At 42.5% G+C, this 17,103-nt stretch overlaps 1 protein-coding gene across 4 annotated transcripts in view; it reads left to right on the top strand.

The window, feature by feature from the left end:
- The window catches only part of C22H1orf21 (chromosome 22 C1orf21 homolog), a 185,759-nt gene that overhangs the window by 60,218 nt on the left and 108,438 nt on the right, over window positions 1-17,103 (top strand). For 3 of the 4 annotated variants that reach the window (XM_054712045.1, XM_008145952.3, XM_054712046.1), the window contains one exon: window positions 16,693-16,912. In XM_054712045.1, the coding sequence (XP_054568020.1) occupies window positions 16,819-16,912 (94 nt within the window). In that variant the 5' untranslated portion in view covers window positions 16,693-16,818. Of the gene's footprint in view, window positions 1-16,692; window positions 16,913-17,103 lie in introns of those variants that run through there. The other variant, XM_054712047.1, reaches the window with a different exon arrangement.

Genomic DNA, 17,103 nt, shown 5'->3' on the forward strand with positions numbered 1-17,103 from the left:
TGCTCAGCGTGTCTTTCCCTTACACCCCATTTCTCTCCTGCTCTTCAGTTGTTCTTCAGGACTTTTCCACAGGGGAACTCGCACGCAGCCCCTCCCACAACTAAGAAAGCCACGTGAGCCAGCGCCCTGAGAGAAAAACACATTTCCTCTGTGCTGGATTGGAGAGTGCCACTGCTTTTCTCTAGACATCCTCGCCACAGATTTCATTCAAAACCATGTAGGAAGGTAGTGCTAGATATTGATTAGGAGTGGAGGAAGTAGCAAGAGGCAGGAGGAAGTCACTCAGTGAGCCCCCAAACCCCAGTGCTCACTCTACTCATTGCAGCAACTACCCCATGGTCAGGAGAAACAGGACTCCTTTATAGATGTCTACATCCCCAGTAAAAGGCAGCTTCAATAGACATTCAACGGAAATTGAGTTGTGGGTGTGCCAGCAAGAGATACTAAGGTCGGCGATGTTATAAATACCATTGACTAGGCTTTGATATTCTTATTGATTTTTTGTTGTTGTTGTCCACTAAAATCATATTACTCTCAAGCAAAGGAAATCAAAATGAGGTGACTACCTCCATTTCTGAAGATGGCGTTTCTCCTTTATCATCTCTCCAGAGGCATGCTCCATCTGATTAACTTCACTGGCCTCTAGCGTTGTGCTGTCATTGTCCTCTAACTCCTCCAGTGAAGACGCTGGCAGATGACAGAGCCCGTGTGATGTGGGTGAGAGGCTCTGCCTGTGGGAAAAGGTGTGGAAACATCAGTTGTTTTTGAATCTGTGACGCCAATGGGTGCCCTGAATTCGGTAGCTCTCCATCACTGTTTGACCTTGAGGACTGCCTTGTCTCCAACTTGTCTCCATTTTTCTTGTCTTGTGTTTGTCTTCTCCATAGAAAAGAATGCTCGCGTGCCTGCCATCGTCTGAGCATCACTGGTAGAGGTGGCATTTTTGTTGTCAGCACCTGTCCCACTCCCAGGACCCAGGAGCACCCACGTGGTTCATTGTGTAGCCAGGCATCTTGCTTAGGGCCTCAGAGCACTCCGCCAACCAGGGTTTGAACTGACTTGTTTCTTAGAAGCAGCATAGTAGTTCTGTCGATTTAACGAACTGTGCTAGAGCCAGTGGACAGGGCTCCCTGATGCCTTACACACTCTCTCTTTGGTCGTCTTGACAGCATGCTGTGGGTATCTACCTCGTGTTAAACGGGTGGTTGAGTTGGAGAGGATAGGAGCACCATTGGGCACTTCGCATTGGATTCAGTGGGTCCATGATTTTTTACCTTCAGCCACCTGATGTGGAGAGCTTTGGCAGGTTTGGGTCTCCGTGTCCTAGGGCACTGCCACCCATAGATCCTCCTGATCATTGCCGCTACCCAAGACATGTCTTGTTGGTGAGCCCATTTCCTGCACGACAAAGCCAGAGCCACCAGCCAGGAGTCAGCTAATGTTTAAAAAATGATGCGAGTCTGGCTGCTGCACTTCCTGTCTCGGAGATTGATGATCTTTGCTGTTTTGCTGATGTCATTGTACATCTGGTTTTTTGGAGAGTCTAACAAGGAAGGGGACTAGTTAATCTAGCAAGAACCCATTACGCCATGAATGATGAAGGGTATGCTCCTGTTTTATTCCTATTTGATTTGTTTGCTTCATTGGGGAAAACAAATGGTCGTGTCACCCTATAGAGAATTTCACTTTCTCTTTGACATACAAATAAACAGCCTCCCACGTTTCATTTCTTTTTGCCACTGATGGAAGTGTTCATTTAAAAACCCCCACATTGTTATGCTCTTTTCCTGTATCATGACCTTCACTGTGGGGTAGGCAAGGGAAACGAATAAAAATATGTATATTTTTAAAGAAATGAAGGATCTTTCACTACAAATGCCCCCAGAAATCCAGGTCCATTAAAGCAAGATGGATGAAATGATGACAAAACAAACTAACAGCAGGGAGGAGGATATGAGTCTTATCTTAAAATGAGTCTTCATTTTATTTCCTGTAATATGTCTTGGAGATGAGAATTCGACTTTCATTAATTCATTAAAGTAAAACATGAAAGTGTCCCTTTCCTTCCCTCTTGTCATCTTCATCTGGCAGAACGTTCCCAGTGATGGGCACGTTGATTTGTTTCCACTAAAACCCTGTGTTCAGCTTCTGGCATATAAGACACGTGTGAGGTGTTGGTTGTTAGCAGGTGATAGATGCTGGCTAATTTGGATTTTCCCAGGGCTGAATCCTAATTGGCCACTTTATGGGCTCTGGTCCCCAGTAATGTATACACTTCCTATTTATATTCCTTGACACTCAGGCTGTGGGAGCCCAGCAAAAAGACTGCTGCTGTGTTTGTGACCTTCCCATTGCTAGCCAGTATTGATCTGTGGTCAGCCAAGCCTGATTTGAGCAGTGGGTTTGCAGGCCCATGTCTTGGGGGTATGTGGATGTGTGGCAGTGGAGGGTAGAGATTCGGAGGTCTTGGCATTCTGTTGCTAGGTTACTGAACCCTGAATTTTTGAATCCTAAACACGCATTTGTGTTCCAGAATTGTATTTATGGTTGAAAGCAGATGCTGGATATATTTTGGGGAGGAGCACAGTAAGATATAACATAAATATAACGAAATAGCTAGAAACAGTACATCAAATAATTATAAGGAAATGTTTATGGCAGACTAGGAAAATGAGATTGATTCTCTCTCTTCCTTGATCTGCAACACTGGGAGAATCATTTTGTTCACGGGCAAGGAGTTGTTGGGCAGCATTTATGGAGCCATGATGGTAACTCAGTCATGAACTTGATCTTGTAATAAAAGTTAACTAATGCAATTGTGGATGCTGCAGCCACTCCTCCCCGCCCCCTCCCCCTTAGGTATAGAGGTAGGAGTGTCAATCTTGGGTATTGGGTTTTCTTTCTCTTTTCATTTCTTTTCTTCTATATTTTCTCTTCTATTCATAATTTTGTATTGTATGGACAAAAGTTTCTATTTAAAACTAATCTTTGTTCAGAGAGTAATTTTACCAAATTATGGTGTAATTATGCTATCAACATTTGACCTTTTAAGCAGTCTCTAATAATTCGAAATTTTCAATAGCACTTCTGGAAAAAGTTACTTCTTCAGAATTTCCATAGTTCTCTCAGCCTGCACACTTTTGCTTTCTAGCCAACATGATGGGTAACAAATATTTATACTCTTTTCCTACTTTCTGCCAAGAATTGCACAAGATCAAAGACATCAAAAGTATGACTTGCCTTGAAAAATTCATAAATGGATTAGGACACCAAGACAGAAATGCACAAAAGTTAATAATATAAAACAGTGGTACAGGTGACATACCAAGACTGTGTGTATGATTATTTCCTAAATGAGAGGTAAATGCTGACTTCAGGAAGAGGGGATTCCCACAGGCCAGGTTAGGCTGAGATGGGAAGACACATAGCGACAAGTACATATGGACGCATGCTGATGAATTTGGAGAATGGGAAGATCTGTGTGGCTTGGAGCAAGGTTTTGTAGAGGTGATAAGATTTGTTCTGAACCTTGAAGGACGGGTAGAACTTGAATAACACAGAGATTAATGGGGAGCGCTTCCTATTTAAGGTACAACTGAGCAAAGGCACTTACTAGTAGGGTTAGAGTATGAACATTGTCCAGGGGTTAGTAGATAGAGACTGGACTGGCTAGAGTGCTGCACCTGTTAACAGCTGGGTGAGATTGGAGATGTAGATGGAAAGCCTTGATTTCCATGAGGGGTTTATACTTTCTTCAAGAGTCATTCATTTTTTATTTATTTATTGAGCACATATTTTGAGCTAAGCATTGTTAGAAGCTGGGGATACAATAGGGAACAAGAAACATATAGTCTGTGTCTCTGAAGGAGTTTGTATTCTAGATTTGCGGAAGAGGTAGACAGGCGATTAGGGAATTAAGAATCCTGTACTATAGGAGAGCTAGGAAGGGGACTTACCGTGTTCATGGGGCCTGTTTAGGAGGGACAGCTCACACAGAGTAGAAGTTAGCCAGGCAAAGGCGAGGAAGGCGAGCCCTCTGGGCAGGGAAGGTAGCAGGTGCAGCGGTAGGAAGACCACGCCAGCCCACTGCTTGCTATTTTGCCATGGTTTATTGAGTTCCTACTCTCTGCTTAGGCACCCAACATAGGAGGGGAGACAAATACAGGGGATGGTTTCTTCCTTCAAAGCACTTAGTACCTATAGAGGGATGTCTAAGAAACACCAGATAACTGATTCTATAAGCAAGGGTTCAGGAAAGACAGAACAGGGAAGGAAAGGAGAGGATAGTGTGAAGGCTTCTTCCTGCAAGGCTTAAGCAGCAGAGAGGTGGGCGTGTGAGCAGAACATTGAAGGAGAAGGGTGGTCTGTGAGACCACCTGCTGTGATGAAGAGGATACTAGTTACCTTAAGGCAGTAGGAAGAGGTGACAGTTTGTGGTCAATGGGTCTGGGACCTGGCAGATCCTGAGTTAGTCACCTAAACTCCCTGGCCTTCAGTATTCTCATTTGTAACATTAAGAACCTTGACCTCATGGTCTCTGAGGACATGTCTAGCTTGAAAGTCCCCGGAGGCATTCGTGAGCCCTGGAGGACCTGGAGCTATGGGAAGGATCCGATAGAATTAGTGCATTAGGAGTCGTAATGTGTCTTTGTTCTAGAAAATTAATGGGATAATTACTAACTTATGAGAAGTATGATTTTTTACTAAAATTGTTAATCATGTTCTGATGCTTTTAAACCTACCAGTAGGACTATCCTGATGTCCATTGGAGCAATGCCATGTGAGATTTTCCTTTCTCAAAAAATCCAAACTCCCAAAGAAATATGTCCTAGAAGAGGCTGATGAACAAGTGAGAGGTTTAGAGGCTGGGCCCAGGAAGTAACCTACAAATACAAATTTTAATTTGGATTTTTAAAATTCTTCTTGGAATTAGAAAATGTTCGCAGTTCCCTTCCCAGGGTGGTAATGACAGTGATGTAATAGAGGCGATGGTGGGGTGCCATCCTCCCAGATACAGGAATACTAAGCAGCTTGCCAGATGTGCCTTTCTCATATTCAGGACCAAAGCTGTCTCAATCTGGCCACCCTCTGGAGGTCCCCCGGACATGCCAGCTGGGCAGAATAGAATGTGGTCGAGTCCTAAATGTTATAGACTATGTCGTGCCTTCCTCCAAGAAAAGGTTTTATCATCAAGCCACGCATCGAGTTCTCTAGTCAGATGAAGACTTGCAGCTTCCACGTGTTAGACTGGGGCTGAATAAGGGTCTGTTGGACCGTTCACACCCACAGGGCCGGCTGATGGGTCTGGACGCTCAACTGCGCCCTCCTGTTGGTGGGCTCCGGTCCTATTGCTGCTGCCCAAGCCCTCCAGTCCTCCCAAGCTTGTCACTCTAGTCTCAGTCTCCCAGTACATTTTTCTAGGAAAGAACACCATGTTCACTAATTATAGTACTTCAGATGGGGAACATTGGGCTGATTCACAATAATTATTTCAGAGTCGACTACAGATGTTGGTAACATTTATGAGGTCATGCTAGCTCATAACCTATAACCCTGTAATGTTCTTTAATAGCTTTTCAGTGGCTAAAGAAGAGCATCTAGGCTAGGAAAGAGCTTCTTGTCCTCCCTTTTATGTTTTCGTTATCTCAGACCGTGCTCGACACTGCCAAGATGATGGTGGGTGCAGAGGGAAGGCAGCGCCATGCGTGAGCGCGTCAGGGCAGGAGAGCGTCTCCTGGTACGTTAGAGAGGAGAGGCCATTACTCAGCCGACTTAGCTTTGTCCTCCTGGGTCTCTCCTCTCAGCTCCTGACTTTGTGTTTTCTGTAAGTAGATGATTGCACAGAATGTGCTTTGGGCCTAGCTCTACAAGATCGATGAAGCTGCCAAAAGCCTTGTGCATTGCTTGAGAGCAGCATGAAAACTGAGGTGCCTTTTGCGTTTTGTTTTGTGTTGTTGTGTGTTTTTTTTAAGCTCAGTAGGCTAAAGGGGCATTGCTTTATTCTATCTGAAAACGATATTTATAGTTTCAATTTGTTTGGTTTTCTAAGGACATCATTCTTAAATAGTTCTTTGTCTCGAAGAGCTGATCAAAGATTTAAATTTCAGCAAAAACAAACAAAAAACACACAAGGCAAAAACACCTTGATTTTCTGGGGGGGACGGGTGTGAGTTTTAGAAGCACTGCTAAACATCCCTAGATCCTAATAGAAAACCAGGAAATGTACATCCATTTTGGAGTCTCTGGTCCCTAATGGAATGTTGAGAGCTAAATAAGTCTCCCTGTCCCCCAAAATGATTATTGAAATAAATAAAAGTGTAATTATCTGGGGAAGATTAGAGCCAACAGTACAAGTGCCAAAAGCTTTCAAAATTGCATGAGACTAGTATACTATTACATATTATTCTCTTCCTGGCTTTTTAAATCATACATTGTGTATAATTTTAAATTATCTTCGATGGCTCAGATAAACATCTTTCACTGTAGTCACTTGTGAGGCACTCAAGAAATCACTGTCCATGCAGGTGACCTAGGGCATGGGATGAGGAGAGCACCTTTTCTTAAAAGCCCCCAACATTTCTTTGTGAGAAGAGCTTTCTAAGAGAATTCATTCACTCAGCATTTATTGTAGACCTACTGTGTGCTTGACCTGTGCCAGAGGGAATATAGAGAATAATAATTAGGGCATGATCGTGACCTTGGAAATCTACCTGGTGGAAAAGACAGACACACAAACACGTAATAGCAGGACGTTGGGAGCCGCACACTCACTGAGGCTGTGACGAAGCTTGGGAGAGCTCACGGACCTTCAGCTTGTGTACACACAGCAGCCTTTGTGTTCAAAGTCCTGGGAGGTGCCACACAGAGGCTGACCTCCCACCCCCAATACTACAGAAACACAGGCTCTGCCCAGGGCTCTCTTTGCAGGGCCTGCACATGGACCCTAAGCTCCTGTTGTTACAGAACGTTCGGTCTGCCTGCTTATTTGGGGGCAATTCCTAAGGACCATCAAGATGCCACCATGAACCTCTCATCTCTCTTTCCAGTCTCTTGTGCCTCTGCCCCTCTCTTCTTAAAGTTCATCCCCATCCCACTAAATAATGATGATGGTGATGATGATGACAGTAACTGTCAGGTGTTAATTGCTTATTGATGGCCAGGTGCTGTCCTAAGCACTTTCTGTATATCATCTCATCGACTCCTCCTCAAAATTCACGCGGTCTTATCCCATCTTATAAATGAGGACCCAAGGCACTGTGAAGTGAGTAATTGACCCAAAGCCACACAACTCCTTTCCCTCCCCAAATCACAAAATATCGGGTATAGTCGTTGCATCTGTAGATCTTTCATGGTGTGTGTGTGTGTGAGTGTGAAGAAGAGAGAAAGAGACACTAAGTCTTTCACCAACGATAACATTTTACCTGTTTGCTTTCTTTAAGTTTTCAGGCACTTCCAGATCTTGAGCGGTTCTGGATGGCACTCGGAGGAGGTTCTAGAAGACAGAATTCCAGATAGCCAAGGCTTACCCTTAGGGACGCTTATTTGAGGCAGCAGCTCTGCCCAGCAGGCGTGGTGGGTTTACTCAATCATTGGATCATGGCTGACGCCTTCTCAGACCTAGGATAGTGTGGCCGGAGGTAGGGCACAGAGAAAGAGAGATCTTAGGCCAGAGTTTCACCAGTCTCTCGTAGTGATTTCATTTATTTTAGTAGGGAGGGGGGGAAAGGAGGAAAGGTTATTTGGGGAGGGAAGAAGGATGCATGTTTAGATTATTGAGGGAAATACTGTTTATCAGTTTCTAGGATTCAGATCTTTTCAAAGTGTTACTACATTACTTTGTTAAAAGTATATAATTCTGAGGCCATTAAATATATCTACACTGAAATATTAATACCAAAGTCTTCAACTAAAATATAAGCAGACTTTATTTTTTGTTTGCAAATGATTCTCACATTTGCTACTAATGATTAGTTTAGATAATTCAAATATTTTGTGTCTATTGGTTGTATTTATTTTTATCTAACACAGTAAGAAGCTTAAGGCTGAGGTATGAGCCAGGCTGGTATTAAATTTAGCGATGGGAATTGAGTCAAAAAATACTTGGATCCCAGTAGTCTTGCGTAAAGTTGAGACTCTTAATTGCGTGATGAAAACATCATGCGTGCTTTCCCCATGCGTGCAACAGACAAGGATCAGTGGCATTTGACTCTTGTCCTTGGCACTGTGAAAGTGACATTCAGATTTCCAAGGGGTTCCAGCTACAGTTCTTTTGTACTTTATAGTGTTAAAGAGGATCAATAGCTCAAAACTGCCATGTCATCTGTTTCACTGTCCTCATCAGTCAGTGCTCACTGAGGGTCTAAGAGTAGCACAGCATGCTGATGTTCTTACATCTCTTGTTACATAAATTAAAGCTGAGGCAAGCACTAATTTAATTAACTTGAAATAGCCTATGACTCTCGAGAACATCTCCGATCCTCTCTTTCCCTGTGATGTGCATTAGTCATTGGAATTTTATTTTTATTTTTTAATATGTTTTTATTGATTTCTGAGAGAAGAAAGGAGAGGGAGCGGGAGAAAGAGATAGAAACATCAATGATGGGAGAGAAGATCCATCGGCTGCCTCCTGCACACCCTCTATTGGGGATCGATCCTGAAACCCAGGCATGTGCCCTGACCAGGAATTGAACTTTGCGTCGGAGCTCAACCCCTGAGCCACACGAGGAGGCGGGCTGGAATTTTATTTTATTGTTTATGATCTGTTAACCGTGTCCAAGTGCTAGCCCTTCAAGGGCAAGAATCGTATTTGCTCTTCACAATACATTTCAACACCCAGATCACCCAGAATGTTCTTCACGGCTATTCAGGAAGGTTCATGACTTCTTTGTTTACATTAAAATCAAATTGTGCTTTAATAGTAATTCACACTTATTCTACTTTCAGTTTCTTGTCATTTCTCAGTTTTTATCTTTCCCTTTCCATCTGTTTCACTCATTTTCTCTGGGGCTGCCTACAGGAGCCCTCTGGGCAAACCGATTCCACACAGTGTTTGTGAAAGGCCATGGCTTTGAAAGGTAATGTTTTGCACCTGGCACAGCAAAATATGCACAGGAAAATATTACTTTGCATTCATAAGTGCTTTTCAAAGCATTTCATGATCTACCTGCATTTACAAAACAATTTTTCAAAAGAGGGGAAACTGCTATTATTATAAGGGTACGGACAAAGAAATCACCTGGTTTTGTCCCAGTGACAAGAGGAACCAGCAGCAGAGCCATCAAGAGGTCCCTGTCATGGGTGTCATGAAACAGAAGGTTTCCCACTGACACAGGTAGACAGCTTCCTGCAAATACTCTTGGAATTCTGAATCTTGAAAGTGGGAAGAAGTCAAAGAACTCAAAGTCCAGGAATATCTGCCATTGGCTTTGATCACTGAGGAGCAATTCTAGAAGCAGCATAATTCTGCATAGGTCCTCCCTGGTGTGGGATGGGTGACTTTAATCAGGATGTCGTGTTTTTCTCTCTTGCCTTCCCAAAAATAGTGCCAGCCATGCATGAACCCGTGTGAGCATATGTGCAGATAATACAAGAGTAGAGATTGCAGGTGCAAGATAAGGCATCAAAGTCTTAAATCCTTAGCTGAAGGACAATTATTTCACAAACTTTTTCTAACCAGCTTCCTACAAGAAGTAGTTTTAAAACTCATTTAATTTTTATTAATTAAAAGCTAGATAGAAAAGAGGGAAGGGTAGAACTAAGCTTTGTTCATGTTTTGTTTTTTTCCTTCTTTCACTTTATGCACCATTGAAATTAACATCCTTGGACCAAAACATCACTGGTGATTATCTTTAGGTCTCATAGGAAATTTTTTGGAAAACAAAAACTTGCAAGGATGTCCTAATTGGGTAAGCGTTGAAGCAAAGTTTGTAAATAAATTGGGTCCAGGTAAGACATGGCCTCTTTGTAAGGGGTAATTTCATCCTTAGCATCACTTGGGCGTCCTTTCAGGTAGATCATAGAATCAAAGAGAGAGGGTCAGAGACAGGAAGTCCAGCCTTGGTACCCAGGCAGGCATGTGACCTGAGACCTCTCCCATTCCAGCGCTCTTGCCACTTGCCCCCTTGCCTCCCCATCCCCACCCCCTCACTGCAGAAAACCCAGCAGGAAGGTATCATCTTGCCTCGGATGTCTTCTTATTGTTTCTGAGAGACACCTCCATGCAATTATCATTTGGGGAAGTGAGAGTTTTCCCATAAAGAAAGCAGAAGCCACACTTCCCTTTTCTTTGGGGATAATAGCGTATTATTGATTGCCATGCCACCAAATGAATGTGAGGCGAGGAATATCTCCTCTGATGCCAGCAATTGCTTGTACCAGGAAGGGTTGACGTTCCCAGATTATTCTCATGTCACATGTGACATCTCTTCATGTGTTATTTTTCCTGTGCACAGGGGAACGTGAAATGGTGTGAACAGTAGCCCTAGGATACCAGAGCTTCATGACTAGATATCACTTTAGTCTGCCGTCCTTCTTCCCAGCGGGCTGCTGTACTAACACTCATTTTAGTGAAGCAGAGCAGATGGGCAAACAGACTGATTAGTTATTTATACATATATTTTTTTTCTCTATGGAGCTTAGATGTTGACTCTTTCTTCAATAAAAGAAAACAGTCTTCAGATATTGCCTTATCTTGATTTCCCTTTCTAATCAGAGGAAGAAAGGGGTACTTTGCTCCTGATCTATTAATAATATGGCTGTCTCTTTTCCTCTTTTTAAAAAAATTTAAATTCTTTGTTGTTTAAAGTATTACATGAGTCTCCTTTTTCCCCAGTCACCCTCACCCCTCAGCACATGCCCTCACCCCCCTACTGTCTGTGTCCATTAGTTATGCTGATATGCATGCATACAAGTCCTTTGGTTGATTTTTTTATCCCCTCACCCCTACCTTCTCTCATAGGTGGGACAGTCTGATCGATGCTTCTATGTCTCTGGTTCTATTTTTGTTCATCAGTTTATGTTGTTCATTATATTCCACAAATGAGTGAGATCATGTGATACTTATCTTTCTCTGACTGGCTTATTTCGCTTAGCATAATGCTCTCCAGTTCCATCCATGCTGTTGCAAATGGTAAGAATTCCTTCTTTTTTACAGTAGCGTAGTATTCCATTGTGTAGATGTAGCACAGTTTTCTAATCCACTCATCTGCTGATGGGCACTTAGGCTGTTTCAAATCTTAGCTATTGTAAATTGCGCTGCTATGAACATAGGGGTGCATATATCCTTTCTGATTGGTGTTTCTGTTTTCTTGGGATATATTCCTAGAAGTGGAATTACTGGGTCAAATGGGAGTTCCATTTTCAGTTTTTTGAGGAAACTCCATACTGTTCTCTACAGTGGCTGCACCAGTCTGCACTCCCACCAGCAGTGCAAGAGGGTTCCTTTTTCTCTGCATCCTCTCCAGCACTTGTCACTTGTAGATTTGTTGATGATAGCCATTCTGACAGGTGTGAGATGGTACCGTATTGTCGTTTTGATTTGCATCTCTCTGATGATTAGTGGCTTTGAGTTTCTCTTTTCCTTAACTGCTGACTTCTCAGCTTTCAGTGTGCCCATTGCAATCAGAATTTGATTTTTCTTCAGTCCTCTAAGCTGCATGTGGTAAATTTATATTCTTTCTGGCCTAGGATTTCTTTATGGAGTTTACCACTTTTAATTCATTTTTTTAGAAGTATCTTTCTTGACAAGGAAACTGTAATATGTTTGGCTTTTCTATCCAAAATGAAAAAGTCCCTGACTGATTGTTGGAAAGTGAAATTATCCATCATATTACATAAATATGAATATTTTCCCATGGATTTAAAAAAAAAATAGGGTCAGATATCTCTTTGATTTTTCTAAAAACAGATGTTGCTTATTTTTTTTTTCTTCCCAATTTTATAAAAGTCGTTTTTTTGATGAAACTATTCCTCCAGTTCAAAACATTAAGGTAAAGAAAAAAGCCATCAGCAATTCCACTTGTGGGTGTATATACAAAGGTAAGGACGCCGCTATTTGGAAGAGAGAGCTGCACTCCCGTTTTCATTGCAGTATCACTCACAGAAGCCAAGGTATGGATACCACCTAAGTGTCTATCAACAGATGAATTGATGTTTCTATCTCTATCCCTCTCCTTCCTCTCTGTAAAAAATCAATAAAATATATTTATAAAAAAGAAAAAGAAAAAGAAAATGTGATATATTTCCTTTAAAAGAAGGAAATACTGTCATTTACAAAAACATGGATGAACCTTGAGGGCATAATGCTAAGTAAAGAAAAAAAAAGCCAAACAAACACTGTATGGTTGCATAATATCACGTAAGTCAAACTCCTAGAAACAGAGAGTAGAGAATGGTGGTTGCCACAGGCTGGGGGTGGGGGTGGCGGATAAGGAGAGGCTGGTAAAAAGGTACAAACTTTGTCCCCTTTGAGTTAGAAGATAAATAAAGTCTGAAGATCTAATGTATATAAATATAACATGGTACCTATATGATAATACTGTTTTGTATAATTGAAATTTGCTAAGAGAGTAGAACTTGTGCTCTCACCAAAAAAAAAAAAAGTATATATGTGTGAATATGGAACTTCTTATTCCATGGAACAGGTTATGTAGCCACACAACCATTTGGGGAAGCTTGTATACAAAGCCATGGGCGGTTCATTAGACCCCATGGTTTTAGAGGAGCTGATGGATCCTATCATGTAGATTATTTAGTTTTAAAAAAAAAAGCATCGTCAGTGGGTCTTGGTATTCAAAGCTTCCATCAGACATCAAAGAGATGTTCCAGTTTAATTCTCACGCTGTGATCTGTGAGTTCAGAAATAGCATGTTGTTCATAACAATATGTGAAAATGAGACTCAGATCTGCCCAGCATTGTGGTCTCTGCATGCGCATTTGCACCATCAGACTTACCTCTCTAAGTGGTGTGGCTTCAAGAAGGTAAATGAATGGAGCGGGTGGGAGTTGGGAGGGAAAGGCTGAGCAAAGCTAATGGGAAAAAAGGTTGATAAAAAATTGTGCTAGGCTTTATGTGAAGGATGGTACAAACCAAAGGGAAATGTTTATGCGCAGATTACTGGAGCAGTCATTGTAGGGGACATTTTTTAAGATCTGTTCAATTTGAGGTCTTGATTGGACTGAGGTCAAATAAGAGAATTTTCAGTAGAAATGAAACCTTGGCTACATCAGGCTATAAAAGTGCAGTTCATGGGTGTTCTAGTGATTTCTTTTTTTTTTTTTTTTTTTTTTTAGCCTGGTCAAGTCTCAAACCCAGAACCAGACCTCCTTTACATTCCTTCTCCCAAGGCTGAATCAGGTGCCCTGAGGCGAACTCCCCTGTCATCCTGTATTTCACCTGCTATAGGTGTACCAACCACATTGCTATAAAACTGATCTTTCACTACCTGAGCCAATTAAGCAGAGACAGGGTTGAGTCATAATATACAAGGTCTGAGTGTTTATTCCAACAATGCCGGCAGTATGGGGGAGCAGCAGGTCATCCACAGAAATCTGCTCTACCCTTCCCCATAAGCCAGCTGCTTATGTTGGGCAGAAGGACAATGATTAAACAGGAAGGTAGGACTTACAGGTATGGGAAAGTAGGTATGGTATAAAGGTTACAGGTTACAGGCAATGTGGGTTGGAGAGGGGCGGGGTCGCAGAGGACAGGTGCCTCAGGGGACCAGATTGTTGCTGCAACAAAGTTGTTAATCCAGGCAGTTCTCAGAAAAGGAGGATGGACTGCATTCCGAGATTAGCTCCCATGTCCCAGGGCGTACAACTCTGAGCCCGCTTAGAATGTGCTTTCTCTAATCGGAACAGAACCATCATGACTGATATTTCTTATAATTATAGCTCGTCCCCAGTGTTCTATTTCTGCCCCTAACATTTCTAATGATCTCCTTTCTCTGTTCATATTCTATGGGGACTGGGAGGAAAACCCTACCCTGGCTTATCCCCAGTACGCACCAAACACATGTCTGTCAGTAGTTTTCAGTGAATATCTGTCGATTAAATGAATGAGTGATTGGATGATTGTTTATGTGCAGAATGCAAATGACATAGTAAAACACTTTCCCCAGTGATCCATCAGCTTTACGGAGATCTTATGCCTCTCAAATGACTTTATATCACCTTCAAAATGGGCAAGATATTAATATATAGTTTGATGATGTAAAATTTAAAAACATCGCTCTTTATATTACCGCTGTAAAATATATAGTGTGTGTGTGTCAAAAAAATCTATACCTATTGATGATGTGGAGAGTGCTCCTATTAAGCAATAGTGTTTGTGTTTTTAAATATAATACATGGGAACTTCCTGAGTCATCACTTGAATTGAATATAAATCACATCTAATCTGGATGATAACATGCCCCTCACGAGCTCCATGCATGAATAACAGAGAAGTCCTTTAAAAATTATTCTTATATGTTTTATGTTTGTTAGCTTGCTGCCATGAATTTGATTTTCATGTGATTTCAACTTTTTAAATAAAGTACGATTTTCGATACAAACACAACTTTAAAACACTGCACCGTGCTTTTCAGAGGTAGGTATTAAAGGATAATTCACATCTGAGATCCTTACATGTACTTCTTGGACAGCATATGAGAAAGAGAGAATCCCAGAGCGGACAACTGTAAATTGTCCTGGGATTTCCCCTGTCCTTTGGGAATTTTGTTAGGGTTTCCCACTCTCCCTCCCATTTTCACTTTGTTTATTCCGAAGAGGTGGCAACAGACAGAGAAGCAAGTGAGGTTTCTCCTCTCAAGTTGGGTTGCTCACCTATGTGTGAGGTGGTTTCCCACATTCCTTTTTAAAAAGGAAGGATTGCATTCTGGGAGTCCACACCTGTGGTCTTCCCTGGTGACGCTGGAGGTACGGAGGAAGGGGATGCCGCCCTGAGAAGTGCTGGCGGGGAATGCGGACCTGCAGCAGCAGCAGCAATCACACAACCCTTAGCGGCCACCTGGTTAGGAGTGTCCCCCTTCTCCTACCCTCACAACTGAACCCAACTCCTATCATTGTTGTTTCATATTTCAGTGATGTTTCTTGGAAAACCATGATAGATTGACAGAATGGATTTGGACACTACTAATTTAATATCTCTCAAGGTATGCTCAAATTGGGATCAGAAAGTGTGCAGACAAAAGGAGATTTGACTTTGGGTGGTGGGCATACAATGCACTATGCAGATGATGTATCATTGAATTGTACACTTGAAACCCATATAATTTCATTAACCAGCATCACCCCAATAAATTTAAAAATAAAGAGATCCCATGTTTTATTATACAAAAATTTGGAATGAAAAAGACTTTCTGTATCTTATGACATATTATAGTTTATCTTTAAGTTGGATAAAGTTAGCAAGGCCTCCTCTGGACCCGCCAAAAAGCGTGCGCGCGCGTGCGCGCGCGCGCGCGCGCGCGCACACACACACACACACACACACACACACACACACACACACACTGTGCTCTTCCACGTTCTATTTAGTATCTTAGTCCAGGCGGCAGCAATCTGGTTGGTAGAGAAAGCCTGCAGCTGCGTTTTGTTATCTGTTCTTGGGACTGAGAAGCATCAATTCTTTGCGAAGGAGACAGGAGAGTCATGAGAGGAGGGTGCTAATGGAGATTAAGAGCAGGGGCTTGATGCTGCTTTTCCTGCCATGAGTGTGAGGAGGTGAGGGCCTATATTACGGTGGGATGGATGGAGATGAGTGAATGGGTAGATGGTGCAAAGGAAACATCTGTAAGACTGGAGTAAGTGATCTCCAATGGCAGGATATGGATAATGAAAGAGTAAAATAAGTAAAAATGAGCAAGCTGAGTAGAGCAAACCCTGAGAATGTGGGCCATGACCTTGGATGGGATTGGGGAAGGTAAACTCACTTAACCAGGGGATTATCTCCTTTGTGGTTCACAAGAGATCAAATTAAGGCACAAGACTCTGAAAGAGATAGACAACTGCTTTATTTTCTTCCCATTCCTACATTGCTCAATCCTTGAAACATTCAGCCAGCTAAGCAGAAAATGGACGAAAGTAAATTGAAGTCCTTGCCCTCCTCTGCTTCCTTCATCCTCCAAAACAATGTCACCTCCGGTCAAATAAAATGCTGACTTATTTGCAGAACCCACCAGGAAAGTGTAAACTAGTCCATGGTCCAGCCTACGGAGGAAGGCCACCTCCTCCTGGCAAAATCTGAGAAGCTGAGGTCAGGCCTGCAGGGCAGGATGGGGAAGAACTTTTCCCAGCCGCCCAAATGAAGTGCATCTCATGAGCATGCTTTCCTTCCTCTGAAGGCTTCTGACATTCCAGAACATTAGCAAACGTGCTTGCATGTGTCTGCCAAGTAATAGTGCTCAGATATTTATTTCAATAAATAAATAAATAAATAAATAAATAATAAATAAATAAATATCTCCTTCAGCCACGTGTGGTGTAGGGGCCATGCCTTCTACTCTTGCTTGCTGAGCAGGGATCAGGTGGGATGGTCCATGTTGCATCGCGTTCTGCAGGGCTCAGTGCCACCCCCAGCACAGTGAGGCCGGGCAGGAATCCTGGTACATTGCTGGTCCCACAGCACAGCAAGACACCCAGACGTGGGTTTTGTCTCACTCGTTCTGATCTAGCTTTCGCTTCTTGCAGGTGCGCACATCTTGACCGACTCAGCAGGAAGGCGGATTTTCTTCGTGTTTAAAGAGAAGAAAAATGTCCCCGTGTCTGTAGAGATGATTTGCAGTTCAGCCCGGCTGAAGCTGAGCGAATGAGACTATGGGCTGTGCCTCCGCCAAGCATGTTGCCACTGTTCAAAATGAAGAGGAAGCCCAGAAAGGGAAAAACTACCAGAACGGAGATGTGTTTGGCGGTGAGTGCCCTTGAACTTCAGTCTTGACCTGTTGATCCAGGCCTTTCACTTTCGAGGGAGTGAATCCTTGTAATGTTATGATGATATTACCCTTTGGTGGGTGTTGGGAAAGGGCTGAGATGTGAGCAAAATCAATGCAGATTTCATACATTGGACAGTTTTCATTATAACTTATACATAGGGAACTTCGC

The sequence above is a fragment of the Eptesicus fuscus genome, chromosome 22 (genome assembly GCF_027574615.1).
Source record: "Eptesicus fuscus isolate TK198812 chromosome 22, DD_ASM_mEF_20220401, whole genome shotgun sequence".
NCBI lineage: Eukaryota > Metazoa > Chordata > Mammalia > Chiroptera > Vespertilionidae > Eptesicus > Eptesicus fuscus.